The sequence below is a fragment of the Monodelphis domestica genome, chromosome 3 (genome assembly GCF_027887165.1).
Source record: "Monodelphis domestica isolate mMonDom1 chromosome 3, mMonDom1.pri, whole genome shotgun sequence".
NCBI classification, from domain to species: Eukaryota; Metazoa; Chordata; class Mammalia; order Didelphimorphia; family Didelphidae; genus Monodelphis; species Monodelphis domestica.
In genome coordinates this window covers 75,127,531-75,148,422 of record NC_077229.1, presented here as the reverse complement: position 1 = coordinate 75,148,422, position 20,892 = coordinate 75,127,531, and the positions used below count along the sequence as shown (strand labels likewise).

The 20,892-nt window shown below is 47.8% G+C and overlaps 1 protein-coding gene across 6 annotated transcripts in view; it reads left to right on the top strand.

The window, feature by feature from the left end:
• Positions 1-5,365: 5,365 nt before the first annotated feature.
• Positions 5,366-20,892, top strand: part of TCF3 (transcription factor 3) — a 107,390-nt gene continuing 91,863 nt past the window's right edge. For 3 of the 6 annotated variants that reach the window (XM_056822185.1, XM_056822187.1, XM_056822186.1), the window contains exons 1-3: positions 5,928-6,468; positions 9,614-9,733; positions 19,976-20,048. In XM_056822185.1, the coding sequence (XP_056678163.1) occupies positions 9,662-9,733; positions 19,976-20,048 (145 nt within the window). In that variant the 5' untranslated portion in view covers positions 5,928-6,468; positions 9,614-9,661. Of the gene's footprint in view, positions 5,582-5,927; positions 6,469-9,613; positions 9,734-19,975; positions 20,049-20,892 lie in introns of those variants that run through there. The other 3 variants (XM_056822184.1, XM_056822188.1, XM_056822183.1) reach the window with 3 other exon arrangements.

Below are 20,892 nucleotides of genomic sequence, written 5' to 3'. Positions count from 1 at the left end.
GCTAGAAGAGCCCTCCCTCTCACAGGGAGATCTGGTTCTAATCCCACCTCTGCCATTAACTCTTTGTGCGACCTCCTTTTCTTCAGGTCTAGGGTCCCAGAAAAGGGGCTCAGACTAGGAGATGTTGCCAGCCTGAGATAGATCCTGGCCAATAAATCTCTGGACTCAGTATCTTTAGTCCCAAAGTCTAATCCATTCTATTTCTCTTGTGAGGATCGGGGATGAGGTTAAAGGGTAGCAGTGGGCTGGGGAAGGCTTGGAAAAGCTGAGCTCATGCTCAGGAGATCCTATTACATGGGGAGTGGAAGTAGGATATAACTGGAAGTGGCTTCCTCCCTTTTACAAATGGGAATCAGTTCTGATGGCCACCCTTTCCTGCTCTCCCCTCCCCTAGCCAATGGCCAAATGAGGCTCAGTGCCTAGGACAGACCCAAGTGGCTGAAGTGTAGTGTGACTTCAAAGGAGAACGGTGACTGATCCTAGTGCCAGACGGGTCATCAGCTGCTCCAAAGATACGATGCAGGCCCCCTACTTCCCCAAGGAACAGAGATCAGGGATAGCAGTGGGCCAGGACCTGAGGGACTGAGCCCTGGCTCCAGAGAAGCTTGGAACTTTGTCACAGACTGAACACCAATCAGGTCCAGACTGAAAAACTCTGAGACTGACTTCATAAATCAGTCAGTCCACAAGTATTTATTAGGAATAATAATCAGAGGGGGCAGCTGGGTGACCCAGTGGATGGAGAGCCAGGACCAGAGACCGGAAGTCCTGAGTTCAAATTTGGCCTCAGACACTTCCTGGCTGTGTGACCCTGGGAAAGTCACTTAATCTTGATTGCTGGCCCTTATTATTCTTCTGCCTTGAAATTAATACATGATATTGATTCAAAAATGGAAGGCAAGAGAGAACATCAATCATGTAACCATGGGGAGATATTTTTTAAAATAAATAAAATTAAAAAAAGAAAATGGAAGGAAAGATTAAAAAAAATTAATGTATTATTAGATCTGGTCTCGGATATTTTGTAGTTGTATGACCCTGGTCAAGTCACTTAACCCCCATTGCCTAGCCTTTACCACTCTTCTGCCTTAGAACCAATACACAGTATTGATTCTAAGACAGAAGGTAAGGGTTAAAAAAAAAAAGAGTAATCATCAGGAGTACTAGGTATTGGGCTAATTAAGTGGAAGGTATTCAAAGAAAGACCAAAATTCCCATAAAAACCCTCCTCAATTCCTGTCCTTAAGTTTACATTCTAATGGAGCCTATACAGGTGAATAATTAGATATATTGTAGATATACATCACCAGGACAGATCTGGAAATGCCCAGTTTATGTAACATAGAGACTCTCTTGAGGGTCTTTTGGAGCATGTTCAGATGGTCTATCATGCCTGGAGGGTTCTGTCCCCTACCAAGAGTATTTGGGTAGTCAAATCCTTTGATTGACTGCCTTAATTTTTAAAACTGGTGAGACTGAGCCCAAGAATGTTTTTTTTTTTTTTCAGCTGCCCTTTTTGGACATTCTTTTTACTGCTCTAACATGTTTCATCCAGAGGGTGAAGATCAGAGTTCATTCACAGCTAGGATGTCATAAACTGAACTGGAGAAAGGGGAAGGATTTCCTTCCCTTGTGCCCTCTCTTCCATCCTAATCTCTCAGAAATGAGTCTGGGGGTGTTTCTTTCTGCTCTACCTTTGCTTGTCCCCCCTCACTTTCAGGTACTGGAGTTGATCCTCATAGGACCAGGAGTTTGAACCATGATGACCTTGGAACCAGGACTTCAGGTGGAGTGATACAACCAGCTAACTCATGATAGGAGCCCTGAGAAGCCATCCTGCCTCAGACTTGAGCTCCAAGAGGATTTTTGGATTTGGAATTGGGACTGTGCTCTATGGCAACTACGTTAAGCTAAGACCCTAAGTCCCTTTTTCTCTCCAGAGACTGATAGGGGTACAAGGAGGAAGAGGACAGATTATGCCTCCTCTGTGTTGGGGGGATAATTTTGTATATTTGTGATTATGCCTTTCACAGTAAATATTACATTGCAAAAGCTCCTGTGCCCTTCTACAATTGAGGGAACAACATCAATGGAGGCTAGAACCATTTATTTGCTCAGAGCCTAGACAACTCATCCCCCAACCCCATCCCTGTGAAGGTACCAGAGAACCCTGGAGAAGAGTAAAATGTAACCTACTTGGCATCTTAGCAGTGGGGGTGGGGGTGGGCGACAGCAGGGTAATAATAATAATTATTATTATAATTATATATATATATATATATATGTAATGTGGAAGGAGAAGACTAAAGAGCTGAGGTAGGGAGAGGGCGATGACCAAGGAAAGGCTTCCTGCCTGGTGGGATTTAGCTTGAGGCTTGAAGGAAGCCAATGAAAGCAAGAGGCAGAGCCAAGGAAAGAGGAAAACAGTAGTCAGTGCAAAGGCATGGTATTGGGGGATGGAATATTGTATATACTCATAGCAAAGAGAGGATTACTGGCTGAGATTGTAGATGGCTTAGGAGCAGCCTACCCACACTGTTAAGGGACACAGTTCTGAGCCCATGGCCTCCTGAGGGTCACAGTTATCCCAGCATTTCAGAATTTGAAGGCATATTTGAGAATACTAGTCCAATGTTAGATGCCACCTACTTCCTTCTTGAAATCTTGTTGTTCACCTTGCTTCCCATTTCCTCCTATTGTCGGTGCCCTCTCCCCATTCATTTCCCTCCTATCACACCTGTTACAAGCTCTTCTCTGCCCCTAACCTCCATTCTGATAGAATATAAGCTCCTACAGGATAAGGACCCTTTCCTTTTTCAGCTTTGTATATATACCAAGCAATGACATCTACCACTGTTTCACACATAGTATATATTTCATATACATTATAAATGTCTGCTGAATGGAACTGAATTTTCCAGAGGGCAAAACCTGGTGGGGAGGAGGGGGGAGGAAGAGAACTTGATGAAGTTGGGTTAGTGAAAAAGCCCAGATTCAAGCTCCCATCTGTTGCAGGTTCTCTCTTCTACAAGGCAGGCTCTTCTGGGGTATCATCTCTGTCCAAAAAGGAGAGCTGATTCCTAGCCCCTAAAGGTCTGCTTGTTGATTCAAGGCAGATAGACAGCCAAGTCTACTTTGTTGTTGGGCTTTTTTTCCCTCCCCAATAGGGCGTTAGTTGTCTGCATGAAATTTATTTTTCTTAGCATCTCCAGTAGAGTCTCCAGAGACAAACTATTAAACCTTCCAGTTCCCAGAGGTAGAAGGAGGCTAATAATGATGATAATAATAAATTACATTAATTTAGGATTTTATATTCAAATATGGAAACAGATTTATGATCTTATAGATTCTAGAGTTCCTGCCATGGAGATGACAAGCCATCCATCCCCATTCCACTTTCTACTCCTTGTTTATGCCCTCTGGAAAGTTCACTACAGGTCACCCACCTAAAGGAAATGTCAGAGATCTGTTGATTTTTCCAGACATTTCTAAGACTTTGTGGCTTACTAAATGGGTTCACATATATTAAGAAAATATTAAAATTTAATACATAGAAGGTCAAAGCTGGGACTGCCCTATCAGGGCTGTGAGTGTCCTTGGAAAACTATGTCAGAGCTGGAAGAACCCTTAGAGAATGTCAGAGCTGGGAGAGAGCTTAGAACAGGGAATGTCAGAGCTGGGAGGGAGCTTAGAACAGGGAATGTCAGAGCTGGGAGGGAGCTTAGAACAGAGAATGTCAGAGCTGGGAGGGAGCTTAGAACAGAGAATGTCAGAGCTGGGAGGACCTTAGAACAGAGGATGTCAGGGCTGGGAGAGAGCTTAGAACAGGGAATGTCAGAGCTGGGAGAGAGCTTAGAACAGGGAATGTCAGAGCTGGGAGGGAGCTTAGAACAGAGAATGTCAGAGCTGGCTAGGCCTTTAGGACATAGAATGTGAGAATTGGGAGGGCCTTTACACAGACTGTCAGAGCTGAAAGGGTTTTTAATATCAGTACAGACAATGTCAGAGATGTGAAGAACCTTGTATATTATCTCATCCAATCTTGACAACACTAGTAAAGTAAGCAGGATCACCACCTTGTAGGGCCACAGAGGCAAGTTTCTTTCCCTCTCTGGTCCTCAGTTTCCACATCTTTTAAAATGAAGAGGCCCTCCTAAATTATCACTTTGGAACCTTCCAGCTTTAACATTTTCTATTCTAACAGTCCAAACTTTCAGTTCTAAGGCCTCTTCTGGCCTTGGCAGTTTATGTTACAAGGTCTCTCCTAGATCTGACATTCTACTTTGAATCTTCTGTAATTCATTCAACAAGCACAATGGAAGTGCTAGGCACTGTGCTAAGATTCCATCCAGTTCCAACATTTTGTATCCTAAAGTCCTTTGAAAATGGGGCCCACCTGCACACCTTCATCCGGGCTCATTGTTGTGGAAAACCTTTGTAAACCTTAAAGTGCTATAGAAATGTGCCCGATTATTTTTCCTGCTCTTAAGTTCTAATTCCAGGATACTGGCAACTCCACAGGAGGCCAATCCCCACTTTCGATTCAGACAAAATTCAATTAACAAACTGAGACGCAGTTACAGGATCACACAGGGAGAGGTAATGCCTTGGAAGAAGCCCTGGAGTGGAGGGCAGGACACCTGAGTCCTTCTAACTCGGTCACTAACTCTCTTAGTGACCTGTGACCTCCAGCCCCTGGGCCTCGGTCTGCTCATCTGTCCAATGGCTCCAGCTCCTTCCCAGGACTTGGTGAGTCCCCAGAGAGACAAACAGAAAAGTGTAAAGCGGTTCTTCGGGGTTCATTCCCTTCCTCCCGGCTGGTCTTCTTACTCCCTCTCCCCAGGCAAATGGCTCCTCTTCCCTCCAGGGACACTTTGCAAATGAGCCCCAAACCCGCCCCCTCCTCCATGCAAAACCCTGACCAACATAAAGCAGGCGGCTCTGGAGACTACTTGCGGGAGGGAGACGAGAACCCAAAAGCAGAAACAAACAACAAAAAAAAAAACCAACCCACTAACCCACCCCCTAACGCTTCTCGCGGCCTCTCGCTTCAGAAAGTCCGGCCTCCACAGTGGGCGCTGGGCAGAGCAGGAGGGCGGAGCCCGGATGGGCCGGGCCAGGGGAGGGGAGAGGAGTGGAGAGGAGAATAGGGGAGGGGAGAAAAGAGGAAAGGAGGCGGGACCCTGCGTAGGACTAGTCAATCCACCTGCCAATCGCGGTCGGCGCACCCTCTCGTTGGATGATGCCCTGCGGGCTTATCATTCCATCTCCTGGTCCTCCCTGTGTCGTCATGCCTCCTTCTTCCTCTCTCCCTCCCTCTAGCTAAATCTAGACACACACGTGCTCCTCCGCTAAGAAACATAGTCCACTTTCCGCACTGCCCCCCCCCCCCCACCCCGGCCTCGCTCTCCTCTCTCCCTCCCGGTCCCCACATAGTCTCCCTGGCCTTTTCCGGTCATCATCTCGATACCCTCTCCCCCTTTCAGGGAGCTCATGGCAGGAACGGGGACAGAAACGGAGGGCCGAAAAACCACCCGAATAACAGAAACAAGGAGTTTTTAAAGAAGCCCAAAAGAGAGGGGTAGGGTGTCTTCTAAAAATCACTTGTGGGTTTTTTCTTTAGGGGGAGGGGAACTCTTTCTGTTTGCAGAATTCCCCCTCTCTTCTCAACTATTATGGAAAAGCGGTTGTACTGCACTCGGAGTTCGCGCCCTCCAAGGGCCCCAGGGCCGTCTACCGCGGAGCCCGGTCTCTCCGCTGGCCGCCAGCCTGCCCGCTCGCGGGGCCGCTGGACAGCGACGGCGGAAGGATACGAAGGGGGTGGGAGGGGCGGGGGATCCGAGGCGGAGCGGTGACAATGTGGAAGGGGGAGGGGACGGAGACTGGGAGGAGAGGTGGAGGTGGGGGCGGCTGGGGGGTGGGGGGGGGGAAGGGTTGGAACATGTCTCCTGCCGCAGGAAGATGAAGTGGTTACAATTGTAGCGGAGCCCCGGGGTTCCGGAGGGCTCGGATGTGAGCGCGCGCCGGCGGCAGCGGCGGCGGCCAGGGCGGATACATTGTAGCGGCGCTTGGAACGCGGCCCGGGAGCCCCGCGCGCCGCTGCCTCGCGGGGGCCCAGGGCGCCCGCGAGCTACGGAGCAAGGGGGCGGCCGAGGGGCTGGGGGGGGAAGGGGGACAGAGAAGGGGACGAGGCGCCCACGCGCGAGCCGTCGGGAAGCAGCCGCCCGCGGGGCCGCGGGGCGGCGGCGGGGGGCTTGGGGAAGCCCGCCCGGCCAGACCCCGCCGCTTTTGTCCACGCCGCCTCCGGGCCAGAGGAGCCGGGCTGGTGCAAGGACCCGGCGGGCGGGCGGTGTTGGGGGGACGCCGCTACCGCCGCCGCCGCCGCCTCCGCTACTGTTTCATGCCCCCGACCCTCGCGACCCTGGCTCGCAGCTTCCCGCCCGACGGATGCGATTTCTTATCAAGAAGGTAAACAGCCTGCGCCGGCTAGTGGGGGGGTGGGGGAAGACCGGCTGGAGGTGGGGTGGGGGCGCGCTGCGCCGCGCCAGGGGCTTCCTGCCCCCCCCCCCTCTCCCAAGGGCTTTGTGTCGGCACCCCGGGCCGGAGCCGCGACAAAGTTAGGCTCAGTTCTTTTTCCAGGGGAGGAAGTTTGGAGGACGCACGGTGCTTTGGGAAGGGGGGGTTATGGGGCAGAGCGCTCCCCCCCTTCTCTCGGCCAGTCTCGCTGTCTGGCCCCCGTGGCTTCCTGGGGACTAGCTTTGGGGCACTGGTTGGGGGGAGGGGTGGAGGCGGCAGCTGGAGGGGACTCATTGTTCTGCTAGCCAAGTTTAAAGGGCCCGGAGGGAGAGGCCGGGTCCCCCCCCTTTTTTAAAGGTGAGGAGGGAAAGAGTACGGAGTACACTGGAAGACCGATCCCCTTCCCCCTTTCCCCCATGGTCTTCTTTCGTTCCTAATGTGCGTACAGTTTGCTGAACTTTAGGAGACTGGGATGGGGGGGGGGACGCTCCAACTTGGTCTGTTCTTCAAAGTTTGCTTGGCTTGGCTGGGGCTCGTGTTCCCCCCCCCATCCATCCCCTTCCCCTAGAGCCCCTAAGCGGGCCTGCCCCTGGTGGAGTGAGTGTGTAAGTGGGGCGGGGGGGGGGGGGTGCAGAATCCAAGAGCTGGCATTTGCAGGCCCCGGCCCAGAGTTTGGGAACAGGCCGGGGTAGGGGGGGTGGGGAAGCCCTTTTGTCTGAAGGCAAGAAGGTGCCTCTCCGAACTGGTGTCTCAGGTTGAAGTACATGGAGTGGGGGGGTGAGCAGGGAGGGGGGAGAGGGGGTGGGGAGGGGTACGGTGGAACATCTGCTCCGCGTTAACTCGGGGAAAGGCTTTCTCCGCTGGCATGCGGCGGCAAAACTGCTGTGAATGATTTCAGATTGAGGCATAACACGCCCCGGCCGCTCCGTGGGCTTCAAAGGGATCCCCACCGCCCGGGCTCCCCGTGCCTTGGCCCACGGTCCGGGGGGTGGGGGGGTGGGGGGAAGACGGGCAGCTGCAGTCTGAGCTTATCGATTTCACTTGTTCTCTACCCACCCCCAGCCAGTTCCATCCCCCAGACGCCCCCCTTTTCCTTGAGCTTTTCCAAGTTAGCCTTTGAGAGGGGGTTGGGGAGAGAAAAGTTATTATTCTCATTCATGAAGTTAGGGCTTTTTCTGGACTTAGTGGAAAAGGCCAGGTACTTCTTTACCTTTCCCAACCGGGGCGCCCCCCCCTCCCCCCGCTTTAAATTAAAAAGACATTTCTGGTCATTTTTTTCCTTGGGGGAGTATCTCGTTTAGGGGCCGTGGCCCTTACCTCCCCCCCATTTTCTTTCCCCTAAGCTGTAGAATCAGGTGGATGGTTCTCCCCCACACCACGCCCCCCTTCTCCCTCCCTTTCTTGTTTTTGAGCGGGTATCCGCCCCCGGGGGACCCTTGGGGAGAGTCATGGATTGCCTGCTTGCCGGGGTAGGGGAGCAATTATTTCCCAAGTTACCTTAAATAAAAGCCTTTATTGGCTTTTGTTGTGGGGGGGGGGCGGCAATATTTGACTTAACTAATATTTTTTAAGCACTGGCTGTATGCTAGGTTCTTCTCTAGGCCCACTTTAAATCCTCGTGTACCCTTTCCCCTCCCCCACCGAAGAGAAGGGGAGGAGCCGAGTTTTACTCGTTTGATTTTTTTTTTTTTAACTTTTTTTTCGGGGTGTGTGTATGTGTGTGCGTGCGCGCGCTTGTGTGTTGTGCAGTTCATTGAAATGCGTCCTGACATCTGGCGCTGGGGGCCGCTCCGAGAAGGGAGAGAAATTGCTATTTCTACCCCACCCCCCACCTCTGAGCCTAAGCTATAGGGGCAAAGAGAGTTCCACAGTGCGCGTCCCGGTCCCGTCCCCCTCCACCCCAGGGTCTACTAGAGGGACCCTGGAATGGGAAACAGTTTTAGTTTGTCCCCCACCTCCTCCCCAATAATTCTGCTTCCCATTTCCGGAAGGGAAGCCCACAGCTACAGTTCTTATTTTTATACTTGGATCCCTCTGCTCCTGAGAGTTTGGGGAATTAATTTAGTGGTGGTTGAGTGTTCCTGCATTGTTCAGTGCCTGATGGGCTGGCCCTTTAAGAGGGGGAAGGGCCCGGCTGGCCCTTTAAGATCCCCCAAAGGCGATAACTGGCCCTCCACCCTGGATGTTGAGTGGCCCATATTTTCCCTCCCTCTCCTCCTTTTCTCATTGGTTGGTCGTCTCCCCCACCACTACCCTTTACACCCAGCAGAGCTGGGAGGCTGGCAGCCCCCAAAACAAACATCCGAGTGTGAACCTGAATGGGGAACTTGTTCAGCGCCCGGGGCGCCATGTGCACTGGCCCCCAGCCGGCCAGGGGCCCCTTTGAGATGGGAAGGATTTGCCTGGGTTTTTAACGTTTACAAAACATTCATCCGTCTACGCCCCCACCCTGCAGAGTTCAGCGTTCTTCATTAAAAGCTCTCTGCTCTCTCTTCCCCTCCCTTCCCTCTTTTGCCCCCCCACCTCTCCCATTTCTGTGTCTCTTTCCTCTTATCCGTGGGTCTCTCCCTTCTCTGTGGATATTTGTCTCGCTTACCCCCCCCATTATCTGTGGGTGTCTCTACCCTCTTCTCTTTGGGTCTGTCTTCTCCTGCCCTTTTCTCTGCCAACCTCCCCACCCCCACACCCCTCTTTTTTCCTATGGGTGACTTTCTACCCCTTTCTTTCTCTTCCCCCCCTACTCTGTGGGTCTGTCTCTCCTGTGAATTTCTCCTGCCTTATCTCTGGCTGTGCCTTTCCTCCCTTCTCTGTGAGCCCCTCTTCCCCCGGGTCTCTCTTCTCTCTCTGGGGTGCTATCTTTCACCCCCTCTCTGTGGCTCTATGTCTCTCCCTCCCCTGTCACTTCTGCGTGTGCTGCTCCCCTGTCCCCCCCTTGTCCTTGATTCCCATCTCTCTCTCTGTGCGTGTCATTCTCTCTCTTGTACCCAATCTGTCTGTCTGCCTCCCCTTCTTGTTTGTGCACCTTCCCCCCCCCATTTCTCTCCCACCCAACACATGTGTGTGTCTCCTCCATCCCTCCCCCTCCCCTCCCCCACAGTGTCTCCAGGCCCTCCGGAGCTGCTGCCGCTGTTGAGTCTGTGGGAGTATGAATCAGCAGCAGAGGATGGCTGCAGTCGGGACAGACAAAGAACTCAGTGACTTGCTAGACTTCAGCATGGTAAGCAGTCTTAGGGGGCTGTTTAAAGGGCCCAAGGACCGGATTGTCCTGCCTCTCCCCTTCCCTGGATCTGGAATGAGAAGGCCCTGGGGCCCTCCCTGCTCACTGTCCCTTTTCCCTAGCCCTAGGTAGAAGCAGGCTCCTTCGCTTCTCCCCCTTGTTGGAAAGGCAGGAATGAGGACAAGTGGGAACAGCTTCCACCAGCCCCTGACCCCCAGGGAGGCAAGGGAAAAGAAGGCAGGGATTTGAAAGTCACCTTCTCGTTGGAGAACTTTATTTTCTTCAGTTATTTCAACTCTCTTCCATCCAGTCAAGACTTTTTTTTCTCACCCCTGAGTGCCTCCTGCTACTTTCTCACCTCTGCTCCTCCCTCGTCCTTTGGGAGGACTTAAAAGTTTCAGGAAGAAAAACTTTTTTCAAGAAATTCTCCCATAAAAAAAAAAAAAGCTTTGTCAGACTCTTATAGACCCTGTTAAACGTTGGGCACAGGTTGTTGAGTTTGTGTTCTGGAAGAGTCTCAGGTATGGAGCCTGGAGCTGGGAAGGATCTTTGAGATCTTCTAGCCTGGGGATTCTTAACCATTGCTGTGTGCTGGACCCTTTGGGAGCCCATGGATGGACCTGACTCCCTTCTCAGTTTTCAAAGGCCTAAAATTATAAAGCCAACCAATCATCTTGAAATACAAGTTATCCCTTCCTCCAACCCCCCTCCCCTTTTTAAAGTTCATGAACTAGGTTAAGAATCTTAATTTGAGGGAAATAGAGGTCATTCAGGGAAAAATAGGAGCAGAATTGGGATCAAATCAAAACCTGTGTCTTTCCCCAGTTTCCCCCACTCCAGGATGCTTTCAAGTATGAGGAGTGGGAGCTAGGCAGAGGCTGCCATTCCAGAGAGAGAACACTTTCTGTTTCTCTCCATTCCAGTGTCTTTGATGAGTTGAATATTTCCTATTTACTCTGTGTGTCTGGCTTGTACAGAGTTCCTTGCTGGTTGTCTCCCCTTAGACCAGGAGCTCTTTAAGGGCAGGGACTGTCTTTGGTCTTTTTTGCATCCCTGGCGAATGCCTGGCACAGAAAGTAGGTGCTTAATAAATGTTTCTTGACTGACTGAGCAGAGTCTAAAAGGAGACAAGAGGGTTGTTTGGTGCTAGCCACTGGCCTCTGGTTTGGTTAGGGCTCTACTTACGTCCATTTCCCAGCCTTTTAAATCGAACGTCACCCAGATCTTCTAATCGTCTCGTCCTCTCTCCCTCCATCCTGACTGGCCTACCACCTGGTAGGATCAGGCTCAGAGGAGTCGGGGAGATCTGGGTTAGGGTTGCTTTTAGGATTCTTTGCTCTGTGAATATGGGCAAATAACGTGTACTATCAGTTTCCCCATCTATAAAATGAAGGACGATCAATTTCACAGAGTTGTTCGTTTCAAATGATAATTTATGGTAGGAAGCCTTTTGGAATCCTTAAAAACTGGAGATGGTAGTTCAAATCTGGCCTCCGCTGTGTGACCCTGGGCAAGTCACTTAACCCTATTATGTAGCCCTTCCTACACTCTTCTGTCTTAGAATTGATACCAAGATAGAAAATGAGTTTGTTTGTTTTTTAATTTAAAAATACTATAAATGTCAGGCATTCTTATTAGTAATAGTGATTTCAACACCAGTTACTAACTATATGATGGAGGAAGTCCCTTGATCTTATCCTTAGTTTTCCCTGCTGTAACAGAGGCAATGTGCTGCCATGGAAAGATCACTAGACTTGGAATCAGAGGATAAGAGTTCATATTCTACCTGTGCTCCCCAGTGGCTTTGGGCAAACTCACGTAACTTCTCTTAAAGCACTGGACCTGGCATCTGGTCAAATTTGGTCTGGGATCCTTACTGCTGGTGAGTGGTGTGACCTTTGGCGAGTCACTTTACCTCTCATTTACTCCGTTTTCTCAACTATAAAATGGGAATAATAGTAATAGCACCTACTTCCCAGAGGAGGTGGGAAGCTCCAGTGAGATAATAAAGTATTTGGCAAACTTTTGAAGGCTATGTAAATGTTGACCTTTAGTCATGTTATGGGGGCCAGGAGTCCCTTAAATTGGCCCTTCTTTCATTCTACAAAGGAGGAGTAGGGCAAGATCTGAATGCAGAGCTGCCTAGTCAGTTCTTTATTCACTATATCAAGCTACCACTCAAGGATTTCCAGGGGGTGGGTTGTCAGGGGCTGCTGGTAAAGGATCAGAGGTTAATAATCTCCTGTGCGGCACGATAGCTGACATTTGACTAAATGGCATTTATTAAGTCACTGTGTGAAGGTGTCTGGGCACAAAGCTAGGCAAAAAATAGTCCTTGCCCTCAAGGAGCTCCCAGTCTAATAGTGTAACACACTATGGACAAAGAAGATGGAAGATAGACAGGATAAATTGGAGGTAATTGACAGGGAAAGGAGGATCAGGAAAGGCTTCTTGCAGGAAGTCAGGCAGTTGCTGAAACTTGGAGAAAGCCAGAGAGGGTGAGATAAGTATACATGGGACAGGAAGCCAGGAGGCCATAGCGCTGGATCGAAGAATAGGTGGAAGGTTGAGTAAGGCTGGAAAGGTATGGAGGGGCCAGTTTATGGAGGACTTTAAAAGGCAAACAGAGGAGGGAAGCTAGGTGGCTTGGTGGATTGAGAGTCAAGCCTTGTAGGTCCTAGATTGATCGTAGAAAGAATTCATCCCATTTTACAGATGAGAAAACTGAAGCCAAGGAAGAACAAGAGTGACTTTTCCTAGGTTATATAGTGAATCTCTTACTGGGACATTTACCAGCTGTTTGACATGAGGCAAGTCCTAGAATTCCTCTGAGCCTCAGGCTCCAACACTAATAACAGCTAGCATTGAGATAACATTTTACAAATATTACCTCATTTGAGTTTCACAAAGCCCTGGGAGGTCAGTGCTATTTTTATCCTTATTTTATAGAGGAGGAAGCTGAGGCTGAATGAGGCGAAATAGTTTGCCCAACGTCACCTATCGAGTGGGTTTCTAGGCTGAATCTGAACTGAGGTCTTCTCCAGGCCCAGCCACTCGTTATTCTCTGGGCCCTCTAGCTGCCATAGGAGGAGAAAGAAGCCTGGAGCACACTTGCCTCCCAGGCTGATTACGAGGTTCCTAGAAAAAATGAACACAAAGCTCTTTGCAGAGACAACTGTGCAGTATTTATTGGACCATTTACTGCACCCCCCCTACCCCCCCTTTTTTTTTATACCCTTACCTCCCACCTTAGAGTTAATACTGTATATTGGTTCCAAGGCAAAAGAGTGGGAAGAGCTAGGCAATGAAGATTAAGGGACTTGCTCAGGGTCACACAGCCAGGAAGCATCTGGAGCCAGATTGGATCCGAGGACCTCCCATCTCCTGGCCTGGCTCTCCATTCTTTGAGCCACCCAGCTGCCCCCAGCCTCATTTCTTCTGTAAGAACCTTGGCATCTCAGGCCTTCTCTTCCTTGTTTTTATATTTTATCACAGATCTCTACATGTGATTGATGCTTAATTGTTACTTTTTTAAAAAAATCTCCATTTTATGGAGAAGGAATCTGAGACCTGGGGAAGGGTGGAACATGAAAGGTCCTTGGCCAAAATCACATAGCAAGTCAGTAGCAGAGCTGGGAAAAGAATCCAGTGGGGCGCTATCCTCATTTCCCAGATTAAATCCAGTTTAGCCCCAAACACTTTAAAAAAAATCTGTATAACACTCTTCCCTTCTCAGAAAAAGGACCTATAAGGAGAACTACCTCCACTTGGCCTCTGGAAAGGCAAGTGGTATTTTTGAGGCAGGGTGGTTTTTTTGGTTGTTTTTTTTTTGTGCTTCAGTAATTTGGTTTTCTTCTCAGAGTTGTTTTGTCAAACTGAAATGTTCCAGGGCATCAGCCCATAACAGGCATGGGTGGTGGAGATCATAGGCTTGGAGCCCTTTCAGGGGTGTCCAGGGGCCCTAGGCACTGGCCAGACCCTACCAAGCAAGAGTCTGCTTCCTTTGCCCGGTCCTTGAGCCTGATTGAAGTCCAGAATTAATAAACCCCTCTGTCTCCACCTGTTGGATCAGGCTAGTAAAATAAAGCTGCTAGGTGAATTCCTTGCCCATGGTCCTATAAACTAAAAACATGGTGAGAGCTAGAAGGGACCATAGAACGATTTCAAAGTTAGGAGAAGAACCATTCCCATTTTGCAGATGAGAAAATGAAGGCTGATAAAACAAGATGATGTCTTCAACCGTGCCTTTGCAAATCTTAACTTAGGATGGTAGAAAGAGGGCTGGACTTGGGAGTCAGGAAGAAGTTGGCCTCTGACACTTTGGGATTCCCAGCAAATCATGTCACCTCTCTGATCCTCATTCTTCTCACCTTTAAAGTGGACATAATCCGGCATTTGTTGTTAGTGACAACACTGAGACTTGAAGGCTAGGTTCCTGACTAGCCAAATGAGGAATTTTTTTTCTGGACTCAATTTTCAGTTTATGTAATGATGTGAAAATTTAAGTGGTAGAGGGGAAGAGTATGGTTTTGAAGACAGACACGCAGGGGGTAGAGATGATACTTCCAACTCCCTCCCCTTCCTTCTTTATCCTCTAGAGCAGAACAGAGCAGGAGAAGGTAGGGGAAAGATGACGGAGACATTGTTTTTTGATGTGTGTGTGAGAGAGAGAAAGATGGGGAGAAGGAGGGGAGAGAGAGAGAGATGACACGTCAGCTGGGGGCCCCATAACCCATCCCCTGCCACAAAGCAGAGGAAGAGCTTGTGTCTACCAGGCCGTTGGGGGAGGGATTCCAGAGTGGGGGGCCTGGGTGTCTTCCAGGACCGCCCCTAAGAGATGTGTGGGTGGGCAGATGGTTGTAAAGCAGGTCTATAAATAGCAAGGGGGTGGAAGCCCCCAAAGCAGAAAGCATACAAAAAAAAAAGGCTGCCGTGAAACAAAACTGGAAACTGTGCTCAGTGAACTTGAATTCATTAATTTGAACTCATTCCTACGCACTAGCACCTCTGAGGCCCTGATGGCTAGACCTTTGTTTCAAAGAGAGTTGTGAAAAGTCTTGGCCTCAGAACCAAGAAACCTGGGTTTTAGTTCTGGCCTTGCCATCTGCATTGCTGTGTAACCTCAGACAACCTTTTTCTGAGCCTCATTTTCCCCACCTGTAAAACAGGATGTATTGAATCAGACCTGTTAGGCTTCCTTCCAGGTTCAGCATTCTGTGAGTACAAGAGGAATCATGATCCACAATGGTTTGGTGTGTGTTTTTTTTGTTTTTTGTTTTGTTTTTACCCATAGCAGGCCCTACTCAAAATCCTATGGAGTACAGTGGAAGGCAGGAACTGAACTGGAAGGCAGGAACCTTGAACTGGGAAATGATTTGCCCAGATTTCTATAGGGAGATAGTGGTTGATTTAGACTCTTAAGAACAGGGAATGTCAGAACCAGAAAGGAGCTTTGGACACAGAATGTCAGAGCTGGGAGGGTTCTTAGAACACTGAACATAAGAATTGAGGACATCAGAACTGTGAATGACAAAACTAGGGGGAAGTTTTCAAAGGAGATGTCAGATCTGGGAAAGGCTTTTCAAGTCCCTAAGCCCCTCACTTTATAGGGAAGAAAACTGAAGCCCAGAGAGAGGACCTGATTTACCCAAGATCATCCATCCCTCAGTATGTCAGTGGATGAGGGCAGACACCCGTCTTCTGCCTCTTGGTCCAGGGCTCCTTTGTAGCTCCCTGCTGCCTTTTGGACTGGAGAAGAACCATGTACGTTGCTTCAGTTGATCTTTTGCTATTTCCCACTGTGCCTGAGTGGGATGTTAAAATTAAATTACTAACTCCCAGGTAACTATGGGTCTTCCAAGATCCTTAAGAGAACATTGAGACCAGGGTCTTCTCACCCTCTTTTGTGATCTGGACCCCTTTGGCTGTGATTCTAATGAAGACTTCTCAGATTAAGGTTTTTAAATGCATGAAATAAATTTCATAGGACTTCAAAGAAAAGAAAGTATTTGGAATAGAGTTATGAGAAAGTTACTTTTTTTAATAATTTTTTTATATTTTATTTGATCATTTCCAAGCATTTTTTTTTCATTAAAGACATAGATCATTTTCTTTTCCTCCCCCCCACCCCCCATAGCCGATGCGTAAGTCCACTGGGCATTACATGTTTTCTTGATTTGAACCCATTGCTATGTTGATAATATTTGCATTAGAGTGTTCATTTAGAGTCTCTCCTCTGTCATGTCCCCTCAACTGCTATATTCAGGCAGTTGCTTTTCCTCGGTGTTTCCACTCCCATAGTTTATCCTTTGCTTATGAATAGTGTTTGAGAAAGTTGCTTTTAAAAGTTTATAGACCCCAGAATAAAAGCCCCTGGTTTCTGGTCCAACCCTTTCCTCACTTCATCTCCCATTTTACAGATTAGGAAACTGATGCCCAGAGTCGAGAAGGGACTTGTAAGAAATCTCATAGAATAAGTATCAGGGCTAGAGTTGGAGTGAGGTGGCCTGCCTCCAACTCCATTGCTCTTATCACGGTAATACTCTTTGCTGGTGTGATCTTGGTTGAGTCACTTGACACTGTTGGGTCTCTTCCTTCTGTAAAATGGGTCTTATGGGGTAAGTGCTTTGGGAAATGAACTTTTATTATTCTTGGAGGACTCAACCTTTGAAGAATGGATCAGTCTTTGAAAAGGGGAGGAACTGAAAAACAGGGCAGTGGTGAAGCAGATTGGTATCCAAAGCAGGGAGATTAGAGCTCTAGCCTCCTTTGGAGGCCTGCATTGGGTTCCAGATTCCAGACTCAGGACTTGAATTTTTCCTATTCAAAGGAAAAGATAGCTGATGTGCCTGCCTCCATTAAGCAGCTCTCACAGGCTTGGATTGTTAATTTGTTCAGTCATTTTTCATTCATGTCTAGTTCTTTCTGACCCCATTTGGGGGTCTTCTTGGCAAAAATCCTGGAGTGTTCTGCCATTTCCTTCTTCAGTTCAGTTTATAGATGAGGATACTGAGGCCAACAGTAAGTGACTTGCCCAGGGTCATACAGTTAGTATCTGAGACCAAATTTGAACTAGGAAGAGGAGTCTTCCTTCCTTTTGGATAGTCAAACTTCAGTGCAATTTCCCTTAGTAGAAAGAATGATGGGCTTGGGAATTAAGAAGAACTGGGTTCCTATCCTATCCCTGACCCTATATGACTTCAGGCAAATGACTTGTTCTCCTTGATTTTCAGACTTCTCTATGAAATGAAGATAATATTATGCCTTTGGCACCTAAAATTCCATGGTGGTTAGAGTCAGCTGAGCTAATGAATGGGAATCACTTCACAAACTTTAAAATTCACTAAATGAAATCTTTTCCACTAAAAGTGGGAAAATTTTGGCATAGTGGATATAGGTTTAGCCTCAGGGTCAAGGAGATCTGAGTTCCAATTCTGTTCTCCTACTGGCTATGTATGTGAGATCTTGGGCAAATCACTCTAGGCAACTCTTGAGACTCTAAATTGAAGAGAAAGGGGCAGTTGGCTTTGGTAGAGGGAATTCCCTCACTTGGGAGATGCCCCTCTCCGTTTTCATCCTAGACCCAAACTCTATCCCTTTCTAAAAAGCAGAGCCCCAACCAGGACTGTCTTCTAGGAGAGAGCAGAAGCAGCTGCTTTCAGGAAGAGGGGTCCCAGCCTGTCAGGGATGGGCTATTTTCTCTCCTGTTAGGATTTTTTTAAGCTGCTAATCTGCTTAATCTTTGAGGAATTAAAATGCTCAGGCAGTTTTGTCCCCCCTCCCCCCCTCCTCCCCTAGGTACCAGGGAGACAAGGGAAGATGGGGAGGCAGGAGAGCCCAGGTCTCATCTCTCTACTTTCTTGTCCCCGGATCTGCAATTTCTCCTGCACAGGCTACAAGAATAATTTCCTCTAAACCTCAATACTCCTCACCTCCTTCTCCTACCCTTTTAGTGACTGAGAGAAGGTACAAAGCCCTTAGCCTGCAGTTATTAAAGCCCCTTTCCCCTGCCTCAGTATGGCCTCAGTCTCCTTTTCTGGTCATATCAGAAGACCTGGGTTCAGATCTCACCGAGCAATTCTGCTTCTAGGATGCCAGTCCCTTCCCTTCCCTATAGCCCATAGCTGGCAAAATGAGGGGCATGAACTAGATGCCCTCTGAAGTCCCTTCTAGCTAGAGATCTAGCATTTCTTCTGTGCTTCTTTACCTGAACAAACCCTCAACTTTTGTCTACTAGGGTCAGTCTCAGTGCCTCTCTACCACCCCCAAACCCCCTAATACACACATATAATGAGGAAACTGAGGCCTAAGAGATGGAGGGATTTATCCAGTGTTACATGTTGGAGAAGTAAGATTGCAACTGAGGAGGTCCTCTCTGAACTCCCTGTGCTGGAATGGTCATTCTCTGTAGTCAGTACATCTTAGACTATCAGGTGCTAAAAAGGGATCTCAGGAATCCATAGAATGACAAGCTCTCAGAGCACCAAGAGGGCTTTCAGTGACCTCTGGGTCAACAAAAATCCTTTCTCTGGTTTCTTCAGTCCTCCAATAATGGGAAACCCAGCCCCAAGTTTGGATAGCTCCAAGCACTTGGGGGTTTTCCCAACATAGAACCTAGATCTTCCTCTGTGGTTTCTGTCTCTTCCTCTTAAGTTCTGCCTTCTAGGGCCAAGCAGAAGAAGTGAGATCCTTCTTCCACATAGCAACTGTTCAGACACTTGAAAATAGCTATTGTCTTCTGCCTAGGCTGTCTCTTCTCAGGCTGAACATCCCCTCGTGGGACATCACCTTCTCACCATCCTGATGAACTTTCTGGTTCCACTTGTCCTTCTCCTTTCTGTAATTTGTTGCTCAAGACTGAATACAGTTTTCCACACATGTTCTCCATGCTTGACCTTTCCATGCAGTCTACCATCACAGTTACTTTTGGATGCCATACTATATCCCATTGTTGACTCATGGAACTTGTAGACCATTCCTACTCCCTCATCTCTTTTGTGGGAATTATTGCCAAGCCTTTCCTTCCCCTTTTTGGGTACGGGCAGTTGATTGAATCCAGTAGTACTTTATATCTATGCCTATTAAATACCATTTTATTTCAAAGGAACCCATCTATGCTAATCTATCAAGATTTTTTTTTCATCTCAGATGCTTGCCTTTCCTAAACAGTGTGTCATCCTTAAGATCTAAGGAGACTACTATCTTGGCTTTCATCCTGATTACTCAGGCAACTAGGTAGTATAGTGGATAGAGCACTGGACTTGAGTTCAGGATGACTTGAGTTCAAATCCTGGCTCAGACACTAGCTGTATGATCCTAATCACCTTCACTATGTCTCATTTTCCTCATCTGTTAAGAATGGGGATCACTATAGCATCTACCTCTCAGGCTTGTTGTGAGGATCATATGAGGTATTTATAATAAAAGGGTATGTAATAAGTACTTAATAAATGTTTCTTACTGTCTCCATTGTTGTTGCTGACAAAAATATTTAAATGGCACACTGCCAAAGGCAGATCCATAATGGTGGAACACTACCTCCTAAATTGGCATTGACTTCTATTAATGACTTCTACCATTTGACCAGTTCCAAACCTCTGCCTCCCTGCTATTATTTGGTCCTTATCTGTCCATCTTCTCCGTAAGTTGATCCTTAGTTAAAGTCTAGGAATGCTGTGGCATTCCCCATTGGTCTAATAGTCCTGTGCTGAGAAAAAAGAGATTAGGTTAGTCTGGCATGACCTGTTCTTGATGAAGCCACACTGGCTCTAGCAGAAACTAAATCACTGAGCATCTAGCTTTCCATGGCCTATACCTCTTGAGTCATGGTTTTGGAGGAATGGAGGCCCCTTATGCTATCCATAACCTTCTTCTCTTTGGATACAGCCCTGGGCCCTAGGAAAGAAGCTCAAGACTCTGGACCCTACTTTGCCACTGATTTTTCTAGGAAACAGACAAGTCTCATTCACTTTCCGCACTTGGTTTTCCCACATATAAAATGAGAAGTTTCCATTTTAATGGTCTTTAATCCTTTGAGGCTCTAAGATTCAACATGATAGTTGTCTTAAAAAGATTAGCCCAAGTTGAAAAGATTCTTTTGGATATCTCCCCCCCCTCCCCCCGAAAAAAATTAGTCCCACCTCTATATGACAAAATCTCACCCAAATTTCTTTCTTTTTCTTCCCTTTCACCCTCTGTCTCTTTCTATCCCTCTATGTCTGTCTCTTTCTCTCTGTTTTCCAGATGTTCCCGCTGCCTGTGGCCAATGGAAAATCGAGGCCTACCACATTGACCAGCACTCAGTTTGGAGGTTCAGGTATCATGATTTTTTTCCTTATTGTTTTGTCAAGCACTGAAATAAACCGAAATGTGTCCTGTTCTCCCTCTGCCCAGCCAGGGCTCTTGCTTGGAGTTACTAATGTTATCATACCCTGCCTTTCCTACTCTTCTGCCTCTGTCTAAGTGCTTGATGAGGCAGAAATGAGAACTGAGATCCTGGATCAATTTTCTAAAATTAGGGGCTGGTGGGGATCAGCAAAGAAACAAAGTGAAAGCAAGGAAGCTTGTAACTTTCCAATAGAGAAATTGGACCCTCCCTGGGAAATTGCTGCCCTGTTCAACCTTGAGTAAATATCTTCTACTTGGTCTCCTGATAAGTGATCTCCAAGTATCTTTATAAGAGCTCTTAGAAAACTCCTTGGGGCTAGAGGGAGTTGCCATGGAGGAGGGAGATTGTCCTGGGGACCTTTTTCTCTGCTCATTGATCAGGGCTTTCGTGAAGGGAGAAGATATAAGTCAGATCTCCACGCCCCCTTTGTTTTTGTTGTCATTGGTGGTGTAGTAGGAGGTCAGAGTAAAAGAACTGATTCCTCCCTACATTGTTTATAGATGGGGAAATGTCAATAATATGTGGGCTTTGGAGGGGGGGATTTTTGAGATCAAGAAATAGCTAATTCTATGGTGGATAGATAGGTTTTAGAAGGAAACCAATACCTGGAAACTGGACAGAGAAGAATACAAAATCCTGCGGGCAGATTAAAAAATTCAAATGAAGAGGTACCATACAAGTAGAGAGTTGGCTGGGCTGGGTCACTTTTCCTTTGGGAGAAAGAAAAATCTGGGGGTTTAAGTGTACCATAAGCCTGGAATGAGTCACTCAT